The 17,924-nt window shown below is 39.1% G+C and overlaps 2 protein-coding genes across 5 annotated transcripts; one reads left to right on the forward strand and one right to left on the reverse strand.

Moving 5' to 3' along the window:
- Positions 1–970: 970 nt before the first annotated feature.
- LOC117293008 lies at positions 971–7,940 on the reverse strand. The gene is made up of 5 exons (XM_033775209.1): positions 6,432–7,940; positions 5,934–5,990; positions 5,283–5,368; positions 4,209–4,419; positions 971–2,361 (listed from the first exon to the last, which is right to left on the reverse strand). Exons 1-5 carry the CDS (start codon positions 7,938–7,940, stop codon positions 2,242–2,244), a joined length of 1,983 nt encoding a protein of 660 aa, XP_033631100.1. The 3' UTR covers positions 971–2,241.
- A 1,291-nt stretch (positions 7,941–9,231) lies between these two features.
- LOC117292989 (stearoyl-CoA desaturase 5-like) lies at positions 9,232–16,224 on the forward strand. Of its 4 annotated transcripts, none has more exons than XM_033775181.1 (7): positions 9,232–9,303; positions 9,574–9,666; positions 10,137–10,224; positions 13,208–13,411; positions 13,944–14,074; positions 14,524–14,729; positions 15,214–16,224. In XM_033775181.1, the coding sequence occupies exons 4-7, from the start codon at positions 13,252–13,254 to the stop codon at positions 15,620–15,622; spliced, it is 906 nt and encodes a 301-aa protein (XP_033631072.1). In that variant the 5' UTR covers positions 9,232–9,303; positions 9,574–9,666; positions 10,137–10,224; positions 13,208–13,251; the 3' UTR covers positions 15,623–16,224. The 4 variants fall into 4 exon arrangements, with proteins under 4 accessions (XP_033631072.1, XP_033631073.1, XP_033631074.1 ...); XM_033775182.1 differs by having other exon boundaries at positions 10,142–10,224; XM_033775183.1 differs by lacking the exons at positions 9,232–9,303; positions 9,574–9,666 and having other exon boundaries at positions 9,825–10,220.
- Positions 16,225–17,924: the final 1,700 nt, after the last annotated feature.

Here is a 17,924-nt window from a genome sequence, read left to right on the forward strand (position 1 = left end):
ATGCATATGATCTCATTGAGTAGGGTCCGGTCAGCTACAGGTGACAGACGGTTGATTATTGGTCATCCTGCGGGCTGCATGTAGATGTGCGGTTTTCATTGTTTCATCAATGTTTAACCTCTAATATAGTGGCGTTATTATGACGTCAATATAGTCCTTTGTCAAGTTTTGCTTTTGTTGCTCTTAAGAGTTGTTTTTAGTACATTTTCTTCCAATAAAATAAAAAATCAGGTGCATTGGCAAAGTAATTTGAGAACCTTTAAAAGGTTAACAAAAAAATAACAAGCTCTTCTCTAACACCACTACTTACAAAAGAGATGTTTACACGGTGTCACCGCAAACCTTACTTAATATAATATGCATTAAGCTATGGCTAGGTATAATAAAACAACTTTTGAAGTTGTACTAACTATTATAAGGCCCAATGTCAGACAGAAAACAGTAATTGCTTAACTTGATTTAAAATCAAAAGGCAGCCTATATACATTTACATATGAATTTTTTTGTAAAAAACACAATTTCAGTACTCAATCAAACTACAAAAATAAGAAGATAACATACTTTTGAGTTACAATATTAAAGAGTAGAGTTTCAATTCCACAAGAATCAGTAAAAAATATTTTGTAATTCTCAGGATTTCAATAGACCACATTTCTGCTAGTTTTTTCTTTAATAATTGAAAGACACTGGACACATTTGGTAATTATCAAAGACCAATTTTGCTCACTTGGTGTATCCCAACATCCAAACTAACAAACCTGTAAAAGTTTGGGCTCAATTGGTCAGCGAAGCTGCACAAAAATAATGAAAGAAAAAACGCCTTTGTTGCACAAATTTTCTATGCTTTCAGATGCATAATAAAATGCTTCAAGCCTGAAGTCTATTATTATTAAGAAATCACCACTTTCTCAAAAACTACTTTACTTCAGAGGGAGTCAGTTCTCTCAATGTTGTATCAACAGCTTTCCATTGCTCGCTACCAAGTAAGAATTATGCTAACAATTATTTTGAGTAATTACAAATAGTGTTCAGTGCCTTTAAGCCCATTACATCACCTCGCACTACCATGTCAATGAGATGACACAACTTCATGTTATCAAACTGTTAAACATCTGGACGCTTTTTTTGATCATCCATTAAGCCTATGAGCAGTAAATTACTATTACCAACCAAATATTAAAATGTGTTTGCTATTCCTTAAATGGAATATCAAGTAGGCCTGGGCGACTAGTAAAATTCACTCCTGAACTAGTTGCGCCTCAAATAGTTGCGACTACGACACTAGTCGCGACTTATTCTTAATTCCCAAGATGCATAGTGTTTGCAGCAGCCGCAATAATAGCAAAATTCATGTTGAAAGGATTGAAGGATTGTGTCGTCGATGTCTGATTGTGTTTCATAAGTAAATTATGTTGGCGTGCAACAATTGGCTCACCATAGAGGTGTTCATGACTATTTTTTGTAGTAGAGCTACTACAAAAACAGTCTAAGCTCTTCGACTATTTTCGTAGTAGTCGTGGCAGCCAATTAACCGGGTAGTTGAAACACAGTAGTCGCAACTTGACTATAAAGCAATCAATAATCGTGACTTCAACACTAGCTGCACACGTCGCCCAGGCTTAATACCAAGCTTTGACTAAAGCCTTGTGTCTTAGAAAAACAAGTTAAGTTACACTACTCAGCAAAATGTCTCTCTTTACTTACTTTATGTACAATGTAGAGTAAAAAAAGTAGTAGATTATTAAAAAGAAAAAACAAGCATCATCCACTAAAGTCTATTTCAGCAACAGTATCTCAAACTGTAATCTGTCACGGAAAATAACTATAGCTTAACTAAAGGAGATTTAATGAGCCATTATAGGACAATCTTTAAAAGAAGCACTAACAATTAAATGTCTTCTGGATTTAGTCCATGCTTGCATCAAGCGTATTTCCCAGGGCTAGCAGAGAATTTTTGCTTGTGCTCTTGTGTACTTCACTTTACTAGGCAATAGCACAGTTTCATAAAGCTGTTGAGCAGAAAATACTGCCTGACAAATTTCTTTGCTTAGCCAGTCACAACAATGCAAGCTTAATGTAATTTGGGCTGGTATACTTGCTGTGTTTAGCAAGTTGTTGTGCTAACAGGCTTTAAGGAACTTGGCCCTGGTTGTCATCTCTGTTGGATGTTAATATAAACAAAGTTTTGGAAGGACCATAATAAGTGAGTCTGATTTTGTTTTCTTTAAGACCAACCTTATATTAAGCACAGCCAAGAACATTTGAGATTACCACATCACCAGCAATAACGAACGTCTCAATGGTGGACAGATTAGGGATACGATGCTTGTAGGAGATGAAGTACTGGTTATCCACACGAACCTATGGAATGGGATTATAGTTCAAAATTAATACTAGGTGACACACTACGATAAGAACTGTTCACACTACTCTATTCCCCGGAGGCAACCACCGGGAATAACAGCCAGCCTTTTCACACTTAGGGATCACTTACCCCCTGATCTACCCCGACAAATGAGCAACCATGAACCTCTGAGAATTAGCCTTTTTTTTTTTTAGATATGGTGGAACCCCATGGAATAGGTCATTAGGCGGGGACAGTGTGAAAATGCGCTGGTTAACTGTGGGGTAAAAAACTCCTGGGGCCTCCCCAGGGTTGAGAGGCTTTCTCTGAATCGAGCCACTTCCGCTGCGGCTATAGCCAATGGCTGCAAGGACAACGGAAAGAATAGGACCTTTTGGTGTTACAGCCATAGCCACTGCTGAAGCCATCAATTCCAACAAGGTCCAACATAGGAAAAGCCTGGGTAAGGATGTGACTGCCAAACATTCAGGACATAGCTTATGAATTAAACTTGGCCAAAACACAGTGGGAGACAGCTTTAGTTGTGATTGGTTTCCAGGCATGGAATTTTCAACTTTGAAAGGGCAAGGCCATTTTCATTTTTCAAAGGGCACATATTAAAGTCAATGAGCAACTTTAGAAGGGGCACTATGGCCAAGCCAAGACCAGGGGCAACGGACGAGGTCGTGACCTCCGTGTAATATTCCAGTCCTGGGTTTTAGTTCAACTGATTTGTCGACCTTCAGGGCTCCAACTAACCACTGGACCACTGGCAAGAGTTCAGTGAATGGAGCATTGGTACCGAGCTGTTGAATTTGATACTCATCTTCAAGCAAGTACAACTCGGCCTCCCTAGGTCAGGGAAGTACTTGATATGAATATAAAACCCCTTACAAAAATTCTGCCTTTTCATTGGTTTAGAGCGCGTCACATGATGACATGTCTTAGTTTTACTAGAAACCTGGCGGCCGTGTGATAGTAGTTTGCCATGTAATAATCAACTATTCCATGGCACGCGCAGTTCCCAGACATCTTTCTTACCCACCTCAAACCCAATCGGTTTTGCATCTGTGTATCTGAAATGTGCGTACGAGGGTTACGTGTGCGATGATGATAAATAGTCTGTTGGGGTGCTATAAAACAAATATTGACTGCTTTTACTCGTGCTAATGGTTAAAACTATGGTTAATATTTGTATACTAGACAGTCGGGGCCCAATATCTTAAAGACTGTAAGCACAAAAACTTGCAAAGCACAGAATAGTACTGCTTAGGAGAAACAGGTAATACCAGCCAACATTCCATTAAAGTTTACATTGTTGAGGCTGGTGTCCCACTCATTTTGTGCCGAGCAAAAAAAGTTGGTCAAGCAGTGTTTTCTGCTAAACAGCTTCATAAAACTGGGCCCAGGTTGCAAAACATTTTCACACCACTGAATACATCACAATTTAAAGGCACTGGACACGCTTGGTTGTCGTCAAAGACCAGTATTCTCACTTGGTGTATCCCAACTGATGCATAAAAAAACAAACCTGTGAAAGTTTTGGTTAATTTTGGTCAACGAAGTTGCAAGAGATAAATGAAAGAAAAAACACCTTCATTACACAAACTTGTGTGCTTTCCCAGGATGCATAATAATAGACTTCAACTAAAGTTTGTTATTATTTGATTGAGAAGTTACCCCTTTCTCAAAAACTACATTTGTACGTTACTTCAGAGGGAGCCCTTTCTCACAATTTTCTATACTATCAACAGCTCTCCACTGCTCGTTACCAAGTAAGTTTTTTATGCTAACAATCGGTTTGAGTAATAACTAATAGTGTCCAGTGCCTTTTACAAAAGTGAAAAATATTTGTAAAGTATACCTCGAACTTGTCCAGCAAACAAATAAATTCCAGCTTGAAAGGACGTCCAACCTTGAATGGAAACTGTGGTCCGCCCCTTTCCTCTGAACCATACCGCCCCTTCATTCTGGAGTTACGAACCACCATAACAGGCCGAGTGAGTCGAGGGTTAAAATGCAGAGCAATGTCTCCTGTTTTACTGTTCTTATCAAGCTGAAAGTTGATGTGGAACCTGGAATATAAATGAAAAGTGAATCCCGGGTAATTGAAAAGATTGGATTTTTTAAATTCTGCTTTTAAAAACCAATATATTTGCAAAGCAAAAAATGAGTGGGGGACTAGTCACAACAATGCAAACTTAATGAAATGTTGGCTGTTAACCCTTTTTTGCTAAGTAAGATTTTCCTGTGCTTAGCAAGTTTTTGCGCTTACAGGCTTTATGAAAATTGGCCCAGAGCTTAACTTAATGGTTCTGCTTACTGTAAGTAAAGAATCAGCACTTACGGAACAGGAAATACCACACTTACGTCAAGTGTATTTACAGGTTGGCAGGTAATTTTTGCTAGTGTACTCCTTGTCACTATGCATTCTTTGCTTACACAGAAATGAAGCTCTTGCCCCCCAATTGGGGATTGTAAGAATATAACTCTCCAGTTAGCAGAGCCATGGTACTGGGCACAGATTTCTAGATATTTGCGATTTGAAATGCAAAAATCTTCAGTGTTATTGTTAAATTACTTCTCTAAAATTGTTGTGTAAAATCAAATGCACCCCATGTGACAGTGTTTCTGGCAACCAGAATACATAACAAGCAAGAGGTGTGTTATAATTTTACACTTGTGATCAACATTCATCTTCAACTTTCCAATGGCCCACGCACGAATACTCGCTATGGTGATAGAGCATTCTCAGTAGCTGCACCAACTTGCTGGAACAAGCTCCATCTTCACATCCATGACTCATCCTCGATCAGGTCATTCAAGACTTAGGTAAAAACACATCTCTTCAGACAAGTGCTTTGAAATGCCTGTGGAAGCTATACAAATTTTATTGAGATACTGTCATAGACTTTGAAACACTGTTTAACCTTCATACCGTTTACAATTCTTGGCTGGTTGTCCAAAAACAGTGATTTGCTTCCCAGGTCCCATGGCAGTGATTCCACAGAAGTAGGGAATTTTCTACAAAAAACAAAATAAAAATAATCATAGAATCAGGAAATAAACAAAAAATATCGAGGAAACATCATAAAATATTGAGGGGAAAAAATCATAAAATATCAAGGAAACATAAAAACGAAAGGATGTACAATTTGTCTAGCAAAGAAAGTAGTTTTGGAGTATTCTTTTAATTCTTGTTAAAGTTTCAAGCAAATTTGGAAACCCTTTTACCAAATCCAAAATCAACGCTTGGAGGGTTTTTAATGTATAAATTCCATCCTTCTTAGGAAAAATGACCCTGTCTGGTCACCCACAGTCTCTCAGGGCACAAGACATACATTAGTGCCCCCACTTATGATTATCAGCCAGTCCATAATGTAGGGTGTCATTGCCGAGTGGTTAAGAGCATCAAATTCAGGTTCTGGTGGTTTAGTCATCAGAGTGTGGGTATACTTTAAATATCACAGCAGCCCAAGGGCTGTATACTGCCCAGGGAGCTGAGAAAGATTAAAGGAATGTTATTGGCCCAACGACCAGGGCACTTATGGACTGATATTAATTTAATTATAATAATGAAGACACTTACATAAGTTTGTTTAGTGACTCCCATCACAGCAAGTTCACCAGCAACGTTCAATGATGCCTGTAAAGGGATCAAAAGCAAAAAAATAATTGTGTATTATTTAAAGAGTAGATAGGGTATTGTGTGACAAAAGCATTCATACATTTGACTTAAATGTTTCATCATGCAACATTTTGCCTTAGAAATTTTACGTCAAAATAAAAAAACACAAGTTTCTAACGCAAAACGACATAAATTATGGAAACTCCTTTTGGAGCAACGAGAGTAGGTGTAAGCATTTTTAGTCTTCAATACTCATCACAATTGAAAAGATGGTTTATCAGATTTTGTAGTAAGATAATGATGCACTTTATTTATTCAGTTGAAAAACACAAGACCACTGGGCTTGTCTGGTCGCGAGGTTACTGGCCCACACTAAATTCGGTCTAGTTTAGCTTTGAGCCCTTAGTTAGTTGCAGTGTCTACAGTATACCAAAACTCATGCTACGTAGAAACACTCACCATGGCTGTGTTTAGAGTGACTGTCGGGTCTTGCTTAATTGGAGTTGGTGGGACAGAAGAACCATGGGTTGGAAACGATGGACAAGTATCTCCACTTTCTGACGGTGAAATACATGCTGTGAGCTCGGTGACTTTGTGGCCCGCATAGAGGCCCCTTGTTGGATTATGGAGATCTTGCAAACACTGCCAGCAGAAGAAACGAAGGCAATCCGCACAATGTGATGAAGCAGGGAAGTGGCATGCGCTACAGCCTGTTTCTTTAGTAGACAGCGATAAAGATGGTTGTGGGGAAGGGGTTGTGGTTTTCTCTTTGTGAGGGTACGGGTATGGGTAGCTGCGATAACCATAGCTCTGGCTATCATCGCTGCTAGGGTACGGGTAACTTCCAGATGTGGGCATCAGTGGATAAGGAAGACTTTGTGAATGTTGAAGACTCGGTGGATATTGGTAAGGTTGTGGTTCGACATACGAGGGCAAGCTACTCGTACTTTGCTTTACACTTTGGTGCTCTGCCTCTGATGGTGGTTGCAGTTCATTCCATCTGTCAGCTTGCTGTCGACGCCAATCTGGCTCCTGTGGTTGCTGAGGTTGGTTCCTTCTTGCCTCAAGCGCACTGCCCTCTTGCTCAAGACTTTGTGAATGTTGAAGAATTGGTGGATATTGGTAAGGTTGTTGCTGAGCGTACGATGGCAAGCTAGTTGTACTACTTTGCTTTACATTTTGGTGCTCTGCCTCCGATTGTGGTTGCAGTTCATTCCATCTGTCAGCTTGCTGTCGACGCCACTCTTGCTCCTGCAGTTGCTGAGGTCTATTCCTCCTTGCCTCAAGTACATCCTCTTGCTCGAGCTTTAGCTGCAGTCTGTTCTGTTCTTGCTGCAGCAGATGGAGACGTCGCTGTTGCTGCTGCTGCGGTGTTGAAGAACAATCTTCTTGCTGAAAGGGTGCACTAGGAGCTGTATCCTGTTCACGTACCCCTGGGTTAACTCCGGAGTGTGTTTGACTTTGAGAGAAGAAAACGTTGTCTGACAGGGGCTGTGGTGCAGCATTGAACACATCCCTTTCTCCACGTCCCAGTCCCACCATCTGTTCATTTTCTTGTTCTTGAATTTGATGTACTTTATCAATTTGTTTCACCAAATCTTGAGTAATTGATTCTTCTACTGATTCCCTCAATGATCTTACAGTTTGTGCATGCTCTCTTTCCGCTGCTTGGAAGGTTTCAACAATCGCCTGTCGCTCGAAGTTCTTGGGAATGTTGTCGACCCCATCTCGGGAGCTCAGCTGCATTATTTTCCTGCATAGCGGGCATTCAAGTGCATGGCAAACACCAACTGCCCTGGTTCTCACCCGTTTAATGCAGTCACGACAGAAGTTATGCTGACATGTCAAAGCCACAGGATCTTTGTAGAAGTCCAAGCATAATGGACAATGAAGTGTTTCTGCCACTTTTTCGAGGCCTGTTGTGGAGGGACCACCACTAGCCGGTGGAGTTGTTGCACTCGCAGACATTTTTGTATTGCAAAATTCCCAAAAATCCCCTCCTTCTTGTCGAGCGCCCTCTGCGGACTTGTAAAAAGGGCACGTAATTGAAACGGTCTGATGTGTCTTCCAAAGCAAGGAAATATTGCCATATCCCGGATCCACAGCACGAAAATGTAACGGTCTGTCTCCTCATATACTGTGCACAAGCAACGGGTAAAGGAATATTGTCATATCACGGATTCACCATGACCCACAAAGCATGCAATGGGCATAGGAATATACGCATAGGAATATTGCCATATCCCGGGTCCACAGCTGCACTTGTCTTCTCACTGTGTGCACTAACAAGTAAAGGGAGAGGGAGGGGTAGGGCCTACTTTACTACTCAAGACCACCCCCGGGGGTGGGTGGGGTTGGGGGTTGTAGAATTAATTGGCTTGGTAGCGGCTGCTATAAATGTCTTTTTATCCATTCAGTATAAAGACAGGCACATTGGTCTTGTAAAAAAAGGGTGACGAAAGCAAGTTATTTTTGACTCAAAATTCACAGTAATAATATTGATCTCAATATTGTTTCAGAAAACCGTATTATAATGTGTTTTTTGGGGAACCAAACATGAGGGCCCATGGCTTTATGAAATTACTTTGAAAACCACTCCCTTTTGTGAAAACTCGTTGTTCTATGAAAATGGATGACAATAAATCAACCATGCATTTGTAACTAGATTTTGTCTTAAAGACACTATTGGTAAACACTCAAAATTATTATTAACATAAAACCTTACTTGGTAATGAGTAATGTGGAGAGGTTGATAGTATAATAAAACATTGTGAGAAACGGATCCCTATAAAGTAACGTATTATTTGAGAAAGAAGTAATTTTCCACGAATTAATGATTTCGAGACCTCATCAGAATGAGAATTTGAGGTCTCGATCAAGCATCTGAAAGCACACAACTTCGTGACAAGGGTGTTTTTTCTATCATTATTATCTCGCCACTTCGACGACCAATATGAGCTCAAATTTTCACAGGTCTGTTATTTTACGCACATGTTGAGATACACCTAGTGAGAAGACTCGTCTTTGACAATTACCGATAGTGTCCAGTGTCTTTAAATAATTCGTGTTCGATGGTAAATGATCAAAGTAGTAAACAACTCTCCGAGACGACTGGGAGAACTCTACTGTCAATAGAGGAAAGTGTATTTCCTTGTTTCGTATGAGAAGATTTGGCTTTTACCAGGCTAGTTTCACTGCAGCCACCGGTTTCGTAGATTACCAGTGCTGTGAAAGTATAGGAGACGCCCATTCACTCATGTGAGTTCATTCACTCCACACGTAGGCCACCTATGATATTGTCGAATGCTGAAGTTGCGCTACTCCACGCTTGGTTTGAATTTGTTTACCTATATAAAAATACACAATCTGAGAAGCGTTACCGCGGTAACGCTCCTTGTATTCAAATGTGTGTGGATGAAAAGTGATATTTTTTGTATGAGAAGAGTTGGTTTGGATAACTTTCCGTATGGCGCCACCACTTTTTCACTCATTTTTACAAAAAGGGATTTATCAATCAGGTAAATTAGATACTATATTATTTTATTGCGAATGAAAAAGTGGTGGCGCCATACGGAAACTTTTCCGTTGGTTTTATTACCAGGCGAGATTCACTGGAGTTCCATTTGTTATTTGTAGCTACCAGTTTCCATTGTCGAGTTCCCACAGTGCATGCAGGATAGAGACAGATTTAAAGGTACGTGTGTTGGGGGGGGGGGGGGTGGGGGGGGGGGTAGGCCTCACATAGGAGAAGTGTATAGAACAACTGAAACAGCGATCATATAGGTGTGATGTCTTCGTTGGTTGGTATGGTGCTTTGTAGATTTTCCGTCATCTTTTATAAAGGCACTGCGACTGATCTGTGATAAATGCAGGAATAAACCAAAAGGACCTTCTATATAAATGCACACAAAAAGTTAATGGCCTGACGTTTCGACCCTACCGGAGTCTTTCTCGAAACGACAACAATGCAACAGGTAGCTTAGTGTATGAGCAGTGAAGTGGAAAAACTTGAATAGAGAAAGAGAGTCAGGAAGCTCTGTGGAACCATTCTACCTAGTACCCTTATTAAACACACACACAAGCGGAGGGTTTTGCGTAAGCAGAGCATGCATTAGCCCAGGCTATAGTAGTTGTTATGTTAATACGCCCTTTATATCATGACAGTATAGATTTCGGCTCAGTAGTACTACAATAGCAAGAAGGATACCTTGAGAACCTGGAATATCTTCAACAAGACATGGATGATAAGTGAGTAAGTACAAGCATTGAGGAAGATGGTACAAGTAGTAATGCCTGTTTTTTTGGTTTTTTTTACAGAAATCGGGGAAAGTGCTTAGTATACAGTGTTAACCCACATCGGTCTACTATTAGTATTAGGGTAAAACCAAATGAATTTTGTTCGATTGAACCTTGGGATCTTTTCATCTTCCAAAAACCTATAAATTCAGTGTAGAGCAAGACAGCGTCTAAAGAACAAAATTTACCTGGCATGTTACTGCAAAACCAAATAATTAGGTTGATACCTATATAGTATACCTCACTCCCACATGCAATGCCTCAAATCCCATAACTATAGGATCTTTTCGTCTTCCAAAAACCTATAAATTCAGTGTAGAGCAAGACAGCGTCTAAAGAACAAAATTTTCCTGGCAGGTTACTGCAAAACCAAATAATTAGGTTGATAACATATTATAGTATACCTCACTCCCACATGCAATGCCTCAAATCCCATAACATAATGCTACTTGAAAAAAAGTATTAGTGTTTATTGGTGTGTTTTTTTGGATATGCATAACGGTATCTATAGGTGTTCAGACACGCTGCACACGTTCATTTCCTCCTGCGAAAAATTCACATTGTGTCGAGTTCATAAGGCCAGGGCCTTGCGCACTCGGGTCACTTAGATCATGCTACACTGCCAGACGGATTATGTTTATTTTATTTCATTGACGGACGACCTTGATACAAAGGCCCGTGTTTTTCTTCGATGAATCAAACTAACAAATTTCATTATCAAGTGAGACGGTATTATTGTTGCTTTCTGAAGTATATCAGACTTTTACAAATCACTTTCACAATCCAAGTACAATAGTAATAGCTCTCAATTTAAAGCCATTGGACCCTTTCGGTAAACAGTGTTGTCCAAGGCCCACACTTTGTGTACCACAACTTCTATATCAAATAACAAACCTGTGAAAATTTAGGCTCAATCGGTCATCGGAGTCGGGAGAAAACAACGGAAAAACCCACCCCACCACATGTGTTTAAAATAAATCCGCTATTCTCGTTAACGAGAATTTATATTGTTTTGCTGTTTTCTCAAAAAGTGAAGCATTTCATGGAATAATATTTCAAGAGAAGTCTTTCACCATTGCCTTCTGTAAACCCTGTAAGTTATTTGTAAATCTGTGAATTTTTGTTTTCTGAACCAAAAGGGTCCAATGGCTTTAAAGGCACTGGACACTATTGGTAATTACTCAAAATAATTATTAGCATCAAACCTTTCTTGGTAAAGAGTATTGGGGAGAGGTTGAAAGTATAAAACATTGTGAGAATCGGCTCCCTCTGAAGTGACGTAGTTTTCGAGAAAGAGGTAATTTTCAACGAATTTGATTTCGAGACCTCAAGTTTAGAATTTGAGGTCTCGAAATCAACCATATAAAAGCACAGAACTTCGTGCGACAAGGGTATTTGTTTACTTCATTCTTATCTCGCAACTTCGACGACCATTTGAGCTCAAACTTTCACAGGTTTGTTCTTTTATGCATATGTTGAGATACACCAAGTGAAAAGACTGGTCTTTGACAATTATTACCAATAGTGTCCACTGTCTTTAAAGGGATGTGTCACAGTCCAGATTGTGTACCATATTATTTCCAACGCCGCACTATCAAGAAAGATATATTTTTATACGTGCAAAAGTTCTAATAGCCATAACAACCAATAAACTACCAGCAGCAATATAGTTGTGTCTTGATTTAATGCGGTTGTAAGGATTTCATATGGTGCCAAGGAAAGGAACACAGGGGAAAAAAAGTGTATTTTGCTTTTAAACACTTACACGTATTAGCCTATACGTATATAGATTTTACAAATTGTTCTTTGGGGCATTTTAGGGTAAACGGAATTATTGGTTTAAAGACAGTGGACACTATTGGTAATTGTCAAAGACCAGTCTTCTCACTTGGTGTATCTCAACATATGCATAAAATAACAAACCTGTGAAAATTTGAGCTCGATTGGTCGTCAGAGTTGTGAGATAATAATGAAAGAAAAAAACACCCTTGTCACACGAGTTGTGTGCTTTCAGATGCTTGATTTTGAGACCTCAAATTCTAAACTTGAGGTCTCGAAACCAAATTCGTTGAAAATTACTTTTTTTCTCGGAAACTACGTCACTTCAGAGGTAGCCGTTTCTCACAATGTTTTATATTATCAACCTCTCCCCATTACTCGTTACCAAGTAAGGTTTTATGCTGATAATTATTTTGAGTAATTACCAATAGTGTCCACTGCCTTTAAGAATAAGAATAATTTCAGTCCAATAGTTTCAAATGATCAATGTGTGAAACCTTTGTCAAATAAAATTTTCCTTTTTGGTATATTGAAAACGATGAAACGGATTTCATTTTATCTTATCATGAATTTTATGCGAATACCTGCTTGTTTCGATTGCATCAGACGAAATAAACAATGTATTGGGATTCTAATTTCGTTTTGGACTATAACCGTGTGAATTCGTATAATTTGACATTATTTAATTTTAACATCAGGCAGAAATTTTGCTCCATGAAGGTTGATACAAGGAACTTTATTGTAGTCAGTTAGTTTTCAGATTTAAACTGTTGAGAATTTCAAAAACTTATTTGCACATTATTACCCAAGTCACGTAGGTCAACTCCATATAGGGTGCGTTCGTTTAGCTTCCGGTGTAAGGCGGGTTTTTCTTCTAGGACGAACGTGGGTAATTATCTGCACACATTCGTCCTGAAAAAAGAAAACGCCACACACCGGGGTCGACCCAGGGAAGCTAAACGAACGCACTTATAGACTAGCCCCAATGCAGGGGGGGGGGGGGCAGATAAAGGCAGCTGCTTTAAAATGGCAGGGTTAGGCATATAGTTCGAACCCCATCCGAGATGCACTTGGAAAATATCAAACAAATTAATCAAAATACTACTGCTCTGAATGTAGAAACTAAGTATTTAACAAAACTATATTTGTTACCACTACAGACCCATGAAAACAAAAGGAACTAAGATGTCCTGTAGTGACCAAAATGAAGACTGACATAGATGGAGGATGTCCCCTACTTGACGTCAAGCCGCAAGCTATCATTGTGTGGCGTAATGTGGTTCTTATGGCAACACTGCATGGAGCAGCAATATATGCATTACTGTGTCTCACATGGAAGTGCTACTTATATACTTTACTTTGGGGTAGGTTTAGTCAGCATGATAATAATATTCAGTAAATTGGCGAAACTATAGGCAAATAATGAATAAATGTGGCTTCTTATATAGCGCTCATTATCCGTCACTCATTGACAGTCATGGCGCTTACATTTTCAGTATTTCCCTGCAAGGGATGTGGGACTACGTTTCAAATATCAGACATACTCTTCGTGCATAACACCATTTAATGGTTTACAAGGTGATGTGGCGCAATATGCTGCCAATCAAACCAGGAACACCGGGGCGGACCCTTTTTTCGATAAGTGCACTGTATTAATGTACGTGCGTTACACAACACACGGGACCCAACGGCTTTACGTCCCATCCACAAGTGCATGCCTCGCTTCAAGGACACAGGTGTCACGACTTAGACTCGGAAACACCAGAGCTTGAGTCCGGTGCATGCTCTTAACCGCTTTAGGCCACACTGCCACACCACACAAATTATATTCATAATAACATTTGAGTGCATGATTTATTAATTGATCCTAAATATGACATTTCGTCACTGTTACAGCAAGTCTACTCTACTGGGTTGGTGCCCTCGGGATAACAGCTGGAGCACATCGCTTATGGGCACACAGATCTTACAAAGCAAAGCTCCCTCTACGGTTACTTCTAGCCATGTTTGACTGCATAGCATTTCAAGTAAGTCTTGACCGAGGACATGCTAACGATTCTTGACTGAGGAGAAGAAACTCTAAAAAAGATTTAGATACAATGCCATTATGAACAAACAAACAAACAAACAAACAAACAAACACCCCAGTGAGCAGATGTGATTAAACAAACACTTTAAAGTTACTGCTATCGAAGATTTTATTGAATAGGAAAGAAACAATATACATGTACGTGGATTTAAATTATTCAACTATTAATTCTGAAGATTGTCCCTTTAATGTTACCCTTTTCTCAATCTAGTAAAAGCAGATTCAGTTCTCTGTTATTACCAAAAGAGTGTCCCTTTAATGAATTCCTTTTCTAAGTTAGGTCATACTTTCAGTCTTCATATGATTGCCAATGCCAATGACAATACAGAAACTATGCACCTTTGTTTTCAAATACTAATTTTTCAGTTTTGATTGTTATGTGTGTAGATGGACATTTATTTCTGGGTGCGTGAACATCGTGTACATCACAGATTCTCAGAGACCAATGCTGATCCACACAATGCTAAGAGAGGGTTCTTCTTTTCCCATGTGGGTTGGCTTCTGTGCCGTAAACATCCGGATGTCATCGAGAAGGGGTCAAAGGTTGATCTGAGTGACCTCATAGCTGACCCTGTCATCCGGTATCAGAGAAAGTCAGTACAGATAACCATTCAAAATATCATCATTAAAGGGATATAGGGACTATTCTTCTTGCGTGATATTCGCTCCGGGTTTTCGGCGATATCTAAAAATCAAAATCTTTTGAAATTAAATGTTCACACGTTAGCTTTTTTGTATACATGTACATCTATATCGAAGTTTTAAAAATCAAACGGCTTAAAAAAAAACAAAGGTATTGGCACCAAAAGAATACAAACATAATTCACATGTAATATGTATCTGCTTTAGTTATAGACATCAGTTTCCTATAACTATTCTCATTCCGCACGTCTGTTGCACAACCTCGATTTGGTCGAATATTCGTCGTTGTTTCTATATTTATTGCAACTGGTTTATGCCCCCCAAGAGATTCACATAATATTGTCAATTCGATACTTTCTTTACGCGGAGTAGTGAAAGTTTAACTCCATTCATATTTCAATCAGAGTTAATCGTTGTGTTCATAATTTCCTCCAGGTACTTTCTACCCTTGATGCTATTCTTCTGCTTCATCATGCCAACTACCATCCCCACCCTATGGGGAGAATCACTCTGGAACGCCTACTTCATCGCAGCAATACTACGCTACTGTCTCCTGATGAACAGTACGTGGTTAGTGAACAGCGCGGCCCACCTCTGGGGTAGCAAGCCGTACGATCGCTCCATCAACCCCGTCGAGAATGCCCTCGTGTCTACCCTCACAGGGGGAGAGGGATGGCACAACTACCACCATGCATTCCCGTGGGATTACAGGGCTGGAGAGTTCGGATGGAGAATCAACCCCACCACTATGTTCATTGATTTGATGGCTGTTTTGGGCCAGGTGACAGATAGAAAAACCACTTCAAGAGAATCCGTAAAGTCCAGGAAGTTGAGAACCGGATAAGAACTAGACTTGGATTCAAGTCTGCGATCGTGGCTTTCAGTCTACAACCGATGGCAAATTTAATATTGCCTGAAGTAGCCCCCCTTTTGTAGATTAACCTCCGCCATTAGCCTACGACGAAATGAGGCGCGTGGTCTGTGGGGGCCTTTTTCGTGGACGATGCAGTGGAATAACCGTGATCTCAGACTTGACACCAAGTCTAGGTAGAAAACATTTGGATTGACTTTTGACTTCTTTTATAAAACACTGCGCTGAGCCCATACACAGCTTATGTCTGCTTTATTAAAGATAAAAACCAAAGGCAGATCCCAATGGTGGATTGAACATAATAAAATGGCTGCATCTAATAACCTCTTTCTGCAATATGACTTTTCTGCGCTTGGCAAATTTTGTAGGCTTGATGGATTTGGGCAATGAAAATTACTTGGTGCTATTAGTATTAACAATATTGGTTAGATACACAGTTAAATTCAGTATTAGATGACTGTTGAGTATGATGTTGATAAAGTACAGAGAATGTTTTACATAAAATCAATCAAACAATTAAAGATGCTTGTCAGATTTTTGGCCCCAAACATTAAAAAATAGACTTTTTGAGTGAATGGTATTTCAAAGAGTATCACCCGCTCTAACGAAAAAAAGTTTAACTTTTACTTTTAATGGTCAGGAACCATGACAAAAATTTAAGACGTTTCTTATAAAACACATAAGAATTGGTCACGTGATATATTGTCGGGATCCCGACAAAAACTAATTTAGAGCACTTTATTTCACTGCTACTAATAATTGGCGGACTTTTTCGAGCAATGGCTCAAATGAAAGCTTGTAACTTTCTCGACCCCCATCAAATCACCTATTGAATTTTAAATCAAAATGTTTGGGTCAAATCGGCCAAAAATCCGACATAGCATCTTTAACGCACTAACAAAGCGTGTCCCAAATTTTGTTTGTAAAGGAAACTATTATTTTTGATGTTCTGTTCTTTTTTACAAGGGACTTTATGAATGCCATGCCGGTTTTATCCATAACAAGATCACTCACAAAGTTGAATAATACATAATTTAGAAGTTGACTTATCATAATAGTTTCTCGATGGTTTAAGTGTAAAAATTGCATCGGGGATAAAGGATATTAATTTTGGTTTTACCTATACACAAATTCGACAATGAGCAGCCAATTTCATTTTCATGCGTTCGAATTAAAGCTGTTTTGCCTCTCCAGTTGTTACTGTGTTTCAAACTTATAATTCGGCCATTCAATTTTGTTTTGAGTCGAGTCAGATTCCTTTAGCACTCTGTTCAATTTAGCCTATTAGTCATTCTTTTTCGTGACACACACGCCTCAAGAAGCGTCTGAGAATTCGATTGCTGCTTTGATGATTCTTAAATTGAATGATTATTTTATTAAATCGAAAGACGCAACATTACATTTTGATTAATTATAAAACGAAATAGAATTACCCTTTTCAGTATAATTTGATTTCGCGCGAAATAGAATAGCTTTGCCGAAATTGACAAAGAAAAAAACCTATAGCACTGTATACTCAGATATTTATCTCGGTGAGACAGTATGGTATGATAATTTCATCATTGGGTACAATGCATGGCTCACATGCAGCTCTGTCGGTATGATAGCTGCACTAATGGACATTATTGGAAAAGAAATAATAATTACTTGTGTCTCACCATTCAACAGACCGGTTGGCTGTGCAGTGTCAGATGAGGTCTACGTCCAGCTGTATGGCTTCGTCATAATCGTGTACCAGCACAGGTCCTGTGTCCAAAACAATAATATTTGTACAATATAAGTTCATTTCATACAACACACTATAATGTGTTAAAAACTAACAGTAATACTAACTGAGACCATCAGCATTGATGTAATAAACTTACTAAATTAAATGCATTTTATGATTGTTTGCGCTTGGTCGTCTATTTTGTTTCTTACAGACGTGTTGTTTTAAGGTCTGAAATATCCATATTAATAAAAAACGGGAAAAGTAGGAAATAGGCCTACTACAAAAATAATTTCGGCTTACAGTAATGAAGTAGTTTCAAAAGTAGCTAAGCGCCCGTCTCATGTAGAGGGTAGAGAAACTCGTGCGCCTTTAGCTTTAGCTTTAGCTTTATATAACCCAAAACCTAACATTTTAAAGATGTTAAGGTCATAGCTTTTATGGTTTATTTAAAAATGATCCAATATTGTACCCCGAGGCTTTTGATTTCAACATAGAGCATGGGGTACACATTTCCCTCAAAATAACACAAATTTCGCACAATAGCGTTAGATATAATTTTTTCAA

Source organism: Asterias rubens, chromosome 7 (assembly GCF_902459465.1).
Source record: "Asterias rubens chromosome 7, eAstRub1.3, whole genome shotgun sequence".
NCBI lineage: Eukaryota > Metazoa > Echinodermata > Asteroidea > Forcipulatida > Asteriidae > Asterias > Asterias rubens.

What these genes read in the sequence shown, in the direction of transcription:
- LOC117292989 (XM_033775181.1), top strand. Translation starts at nt 13,252, where the DNA reads ATGAAGACTGACATAGATGGAGGATGTCCCCTACTTGACGTCAAGCCG. An exon ending in TTGACTGCATAGCATTTCAA is followed by an intron (nt 14,075 to 14,523) that starts GTAAGTCTTGAC and finishes TTATGTGTGTAG; the next exon opens with ATGGACATTTATTTCTGGGT. An exon ending in GTCATCCGGTATCAGAGAAA is followed by an intron (nt 14,730 to 15,213) that starts GTCAGTACAGAT and finishes AATTTCCTCCAG; the next exon opens with GTACTTTCTACCCTTGATGC.
- LOC117293008 (XM_033775209.1), bottom strand. Translation starts at nt 7,940, where the DNA reads ATGTCTGCGAGTGCAACAACTCCACCGGCTAGTGGTGGTCCCTCCACA. An exon ending in TCACTCTAAACACAGCCATG is followed by an intron (nt 5,991 to 6,431) that starts GTGAGTGTTTCT and finishes ATCCCTTTACAG; the next exon opens with GCATCATTGAACGTTGCTGG. An exon ending in GAGTCACTAAACAAACTTAT is followed by an intron (nt 5,369 to 5,933) that starts GTAAGTGTCTTC and finishes TGTTTTTTGTAG; the next exon opens with AAAATTCCCTACTTCTGTGG.